Source organism: Gopherus flavomarginatus, chromosome 9 (assembly GCF_025201925.1).
Source record: "Gopherus flavomarginatus isolate rGopFla2 chromosome 9, rGopFla2.mat.asm, whole genome shotgun sequence".
Lineage (NCBI taxonomy): Eukaryota > Metazoa > Chordata > Testudines > Testudinidae > Gopherus > Gopherus flavomarginatus.
Window position 1 is genome coordinate 61,942,921 of NC_066625.1, and position 6,000 is coordinate 61,948,920.

Sequence of the window (6,000 nt, forward strand, 5' to 3'; positions counted from 1 at the left end):
ATGATTTTGAGGACAAGATTGAGTGAAACAGCATACTTCTTTTCATTATAGTTAACAATGTGGCAAAGAGCAAGTGAATAGATTTTGCTCACTGCTAAATTTTCATGACATTAGTGAATGTAAATGAAAGGAAAATAATTTTTTCTTCCTATGCAAATACAGCAGATGTTTAGCCTATAAAAAATAAGGGCACCTAATTGGATGGAAAAAGGCCATGTTATAATATGTGAGCTAAAGTCTCTTCTCCAGCCAAGTTGTACTCAGTGCAGGACTGGGGAAGGGGAGGAAAATCTGGCTTTTAAGCTCCTTTTACACTTTCCTGAGCCCCAAGACTGCTCTAACTTACGCCTTGTGCCCACAGCCTCAAGGGGCCATTCCAGCAGCCAGAGCTCAACTTGGCTCAGGGACTCTCTGGCCACACCCACTTTCTTGTGGACATGCCCTTACTCTGGTCACTGCATGGAAAGGGGAGTGGTGTATGATTTGCCAAGGTGACTGTATCCCATCCAAAGATTGTCTTGAGCACAGAGAGTCATCAAGAGGCAAGTTAAGACTTTAAGATTGCCTTGCACTGCCTTGAAGCAGCGCAGAGCAGCTGTTGAAGGCCCAAAGATCTGACCCCATGTTTTGTGCTTCCAGTAACTGGGAAAATGGGCATTTAGCCTACAGTGTCTATTTTTTCATCTGTATTATACTGGTTACTCTTTATGCTTAAATTGCGTGGCTTTCTATTATAAAATGACTGAGGCTGACCACAATCTTTGAGCTTAACTTTATTACATTAATATGGGCAGCCACATCTCCTCTTATATCAACATGTTCAGGCAAATATGTACAGCTTTTTCTAAATGCTGCTCTCCACTTATGCTGCAGCGGGGAGCAAAAGCGGTAAGGAATTGGGTAGTGATGCAGAAGGGAGTTGCCAGTCCAACTAAATTAACTCCTCTTCTGCACCTTCTCCCTTTCTTGCAGCAATAGAAGGATGCAGGTGCAATAGAAAAGTAAAAGCAACACTGCCTGAGAGGGAGTAAGTCCAGACAGCAATGAGGGATCCAGATTGGTTCCCTTCATGCACTCCTGAATCATGATTCAATGGGGAGGCAAACTACAGAGGTTTTTCAAATTGCACTCCCTTCGCCAAAGCACCAGAGCTGGAGTTCATCCTTCTTCATAGGACAATGGGAAGATAACTCTGCCAGGTAAACCCTTCTCTGTTTCATTACAGTTTTTTGTTTAGGAATTTGCATAGTTTTAGAGGTAACTGCTGTTTAAAAAAACAGGAATGCATGGGACCTTTAGGTCAAAAGGATCAATATAACTTGGCACATAGAGATTTGAGCATCATATGAGAGCTGTGTGGATCACTCATTACACAGCGTATGAGGTCCACAGGAGTCCCTGTAGGATTGAAGTTGGACTTGAAATCTACACTCTTACAGTGCACCTAGCTTGCAGGTACACATTAGGACTTTAAGAACTCCGTGGCCTGTGAATATATTGAACTCCAGGCCATCCACCTGGGAGGGTTGGGGACATGAAAAGAAGGTGTGTATTTCAGGTAGGGAGGATTGAAAACAGAAAATGTTTCACTAGAATATCTAGCTCTAGAGCTTGCAAGTTTAGAAATCATGGCATTCACAGGCCTGGGAGTGGTTAATTGACATGGTGGTAGAAAATCAGAAGCCGAAGGAGCTTTTTCTATACTGGGCTCACATTGACAGGCTCACCTGTACAGCTAGACTGGTAGACGCACTAGTGGAGAATTATTTTTTTGATACAATTCTCTGCTGCAATCAAGGTCTAAAGAAAGAAGGCCAAGTTGGTCTCCTTGATCATTCAATCCTTGTTCCCTCCACCCAGACTACAATGGCTAACTAGTGCCAACTATGGTTTTTTTGCTTCGAACACCAGTCCACTAGAGACTGGACAGAGCCCACAAAAGGGATCTCCTGTAGGGCTTTAAACACCCCTTAGATAGTACCAGCTTTCAGGCCTGACCAATCTGGCTTGGATTTGGACCAACAGCATCTGAACTGATCCTCAGCTTCTAGCCCCTTCTTCCCTGGGTGTCTCAAATGTAGTGTAAAAACCATAATTTAGGAGTACAGAAGCAGACGGCTGAGTATGTTTCTCAAGCAAGTCACAAGCTGTGCTATACATGTATGTCTCATCGCAATCACAGATTTCCCACTTCCAGCCTGAAGTGGTGTTCTTAACCTTCAGCTTGCACATGAATACAAGTTATTCCAGTACTACAGAATGTGAGAGCAGTTCTGTTCCTTAAAAGAACTTTCTATGTTCTGTGGTCACAATTCTTCATAATCATGTTGTGGGGTGACTACTTAGAGAACTATTTCTAGCAGCTTCCATCGGTTCTCAAAATACATTACAAACTTTAATTAACAAAACCTCACCCAATCCTGCTGAGGCGGGTATGCACTTCCACCCCCATTCTACAGATGGATAAATGGAGGCACACATAGTTTCTTTAAGACCATGTTAGAGCCAGAAAGGAGAATTCAGACATCCTGAGGTCCCTGTTCCAACCATTAGATCCCACCACACCTACTGTAAAAAAGGAATGTTCACCCTTCCCCGAGACATGGCTACCAGTTTTATGTGCTGAACTCCTGGCATGGTGTGAGCTATTCTCAGGCTTGTCACAATTCGTATGATATTTGGAGGGGGTGGGAGGATGGAGAGGGAAGGGGATAAAGATTTTCTGTGTCTCATTGAAACGTTGTAAAATGCTTCATAACAAGAGCAAGAGACATTTATACCTGTCTGAAACTGAATCCAAATAGAGACAGTCTTGTTGCCAATGAGGGAAACTTGGCAGGACTGTTTTCTTGCGTTGCCAGGGTCTGTCTGTGTGGGAAGCTTTGAACAAAGACGCTCTAGTCCCCTAGGGTCCTGGTACTCCCAGGGCAAAACTAGTCCCTTCCCCTCTTTTTTTTCTCTAACTCTCTCTCACACGCATGCACTCCTGCGCTCTCAGTACCACTAGCTACAACAACAACAAATTAAACTCGACAGTGCTGGTAAACTTACAGGAAAGGAAGATTTAAAAAAAAAAAAAGAGAGAGAGAGAGCTGGAACAAAGCCAGCGTCCCCGAATGACTCCAGCTCACCAGCCCGCCCTGAATGACGTGCTCCACCCCCTCCTCCCCGGAGGGCAGCCATGGTGAAGCCTTGTTCTCTTCGTAAGAGAGGAGTTCCCCTTCTCCCTCTCTGGGTTTCTAGTTAGAGAGCTCAGGAACCTTGCAACTTTATCTTGCATTTAAAAGGAAAGCAAAGATGAAGCATAAGGGGGCAATGTTAATAGACTTTCCCCAGAAATCAAGCAGCAAAACCCTTTGCATAAGTCAGAGGAAACAAAAGCTGGGCAAGACACAGTGCAAGGCAAGCTGGCTATGGTACCAAGGATTTGGAATGCCTCTGGCGATGTGGCACAGGGAATATGTCACCGCCCACACACAACTTAACATTCCATATTACCCTCTCCGCTTCCCCAACACCGAGCTCAAACCCTAAAATCAGAAGGGCTCTCATCCCATGTGCCACATTAGAGTGGAAGCGGGGGGGAGGCATGTGGGATGCCATCTGCATCAAAGCTAGCACTAATTATGGCTGGTAATTTGTTCCAAATATTTCGTTTTTATTTTTCCTTACGCTATTTATCTGTGGCCATACTTGAATTGTTACGAATGTGTTCGTTGTTTGAAGTTATTCAGAGAATGGCCCATGCAAGCATGCTCCAGTCTGTGTGTTGTTCTCAAGGTGCTCGCTGCGACTATGGCTGCGAGTGAGCATTGGCCCTCTAAAGCTTGCGGTGCTCCCTAACGGTTGGCCTAATCCGTCTCTCTCCAGGAGTGGGGCTTGGCTGTTTCAAGATGACCATGTTAACCCTTCCAGCACACAACTGTGTGTGGCCGCTTTCATGTGAGTACTCACAAGACTTTTACTTTTTCTGTGTACGTCCTTGCGAGCCAAAAGAAGTGCTTGTATGAAAGTTCACAGAAAACAACTTAAGGAAGTCTCGAACGCTGGTCAAATTCAGCTGCTGGTTTCCATTCAAATGGATGTTTGTGCCTGAGGATGTGGCCAGCTGCCACCACAGCCCCTTGGAGATTGTTCTTACAAGTGTATGGGGGTGGGCGAACATAGGAAATACCTCCTTGGGTCTCTCTCTCAACCTCTCCCTATTCTCTTCTGGACCATTCAAGTGTCTACTGCATAGAAAGAAACACACTGACTCAGGTGTCACTAAAATGTTTAATTTTAAATTTGTGGATGTGAGTGTTGGAGCTTGCATAGGAGGTGATGGGCTGCTGATTTCAAGGTAGTGCCAGAAGCAGAGGGTGGGGAGCTGTAGGCAAGAGGGGATGCAGGCATAAGAAGCAGTGGGTGGGATAAGAGGAATTACGTGAGGGGGGCTAGCAGCTGAAAATTACCTCTGTGGAACTGTCTACTTAAACCTCTAACACTTCATACCTACGACTAAAGCAATAAAAATAATAGTTAGTTTCACATGGATGATGACTAAATTATTATTCCCCAAAGTTTTATTGTGGGCTTGAGTTCTGAAAGATGAAACCATAATGTTGGCCAAATGCAAGTTGGGGGAGGGGTCTATTTATTCATTTATGACAAATTGTAATGAATAAATCTTTGGCCAGCTAGTAACTAACCTGTGTGGGTCCTTAGATGAGCTTTGAGATGGGAAGATTTGCCATAAACTTTTTCGCACCCCACGTAGTGGCATTTGTGCTTTTTCTGGGGTGACTCGGGGTCAGCCCGGTTTCTTCCCCGTCTGCTCCTTTGTTTTGGGCTTGGCTCGCTTACTGCAGCCAGGCAAGTAGGTGTGGCTGCTTTTCCTTCTCCACGCTTGCCGGCTGGGGAGACACTTCCATCCCCAAACTCCTGAGGAGGAAAAGAAGAACTTAGTTTTTCCCTGTTATCGATGCTCTCTGTTTTTTCCATCCGAACAGTGGCAGAGTTTGGGACGTGCTGGTTGAGATCTGCTAAAATCCTAGCCACCACAAACAGCGACGATCCATTGTCTTTCCCGGTCTCTCTTACTTCCCGCTTATTTTCTCCATTTGATAGAGGAGGAGGTACTGCTGCATCAGGTCGGGGATCTGCATCCCCTTTGGGACTGTGGATAATAGCACGACTGGACATAGAAACAAGGCACTCGGCTGCAAAATGATCCACGTATGCTGCTGTTGCCATTTTTCATAGGTGTGTTTAAAAAAAAATTGCACGTTTTCCCTTTTTTTAAAAAAAAGCAAAAAACAAGCAGACTTTTCCCCTCTTATTTCTTAGGATCCCTTTGTAGAAGCCAGGGCTGACTAAGCAGCTATCCTACATGCACTCTGTTTGTGAAGACTGCACCCAGCTTGTCACTAAAGAGAAAAGGCATTTAAAGTCCAATGAAAGAAAAAATCATAACTCTGGCAGCTTGTTGCTTTAAGTGGAAATTAACGCTGATCTTCTAGAGTGCAATGAAATGACAAAAATGCAGTTTCTCTAACCCGTCCATTGCATTGTGACAGTAGAATAAGCTTTCTCCGTTATTGCTCCTCTGAGTGTTTCTGAGCCCTGTGGGGGCGTGGCCTGGAAAAACATCTGGGTGTGATGTCACAGAGAAGCCACATCCTGGGTTGATCAGGTTAGCAATGAACATAGACTTCAGCTGCTGCTGCTGCACTGAGAGAGAGAGAAAACAGCAACGTACAGACAGAGATGTGGCTGTGAGCTTTAAGTCAGCAAGGGAATAAAAGCAGGCAAATGAAACAAAGAATGTGATTGGTTCGGAGAAGGTGTTGCATAGGCCAATCAAAGTGTCTATGTGGAAACCTCCATATTTGCAAATTTCAAGGAGCCAATTAAATTCTTCTTACTTTATGACTCAGCAGGAGGCAGCAATTCAAGATAAGCTTTGGCTCATTTCTGTGAAATCTTCCTTGCAGAAACAAGCTCATTGATTCTGGGTGT

General features: G+C 44.6%; 1 protein-coding gene across 1 annotated transcript in view; it reads right to left on the minus strand.

The window, feature by feature from the left end:
- KLF13 (KLF transcription factor 13) overlaps positions 1–5,755 on the minus strand; it is a 47,314-nt gene extending 41,559 nt beyond the window's left edge. Inside the window, exon 1 of the mRNA XM_050966266.1 lies at positions 4,692–5,755. Coding sequence (XP_050822223.1) covers positions 4,692–5,235 — 544 coding nt within the window. The 5' untranslated portion in view covers positions 5,236–5,755. The remainder of the gene's footprint in view (positions 1–4,691) is intronic.
- Between the last annotated feature and the right edge of the window lie 245 nt (positions 5,756–6,000).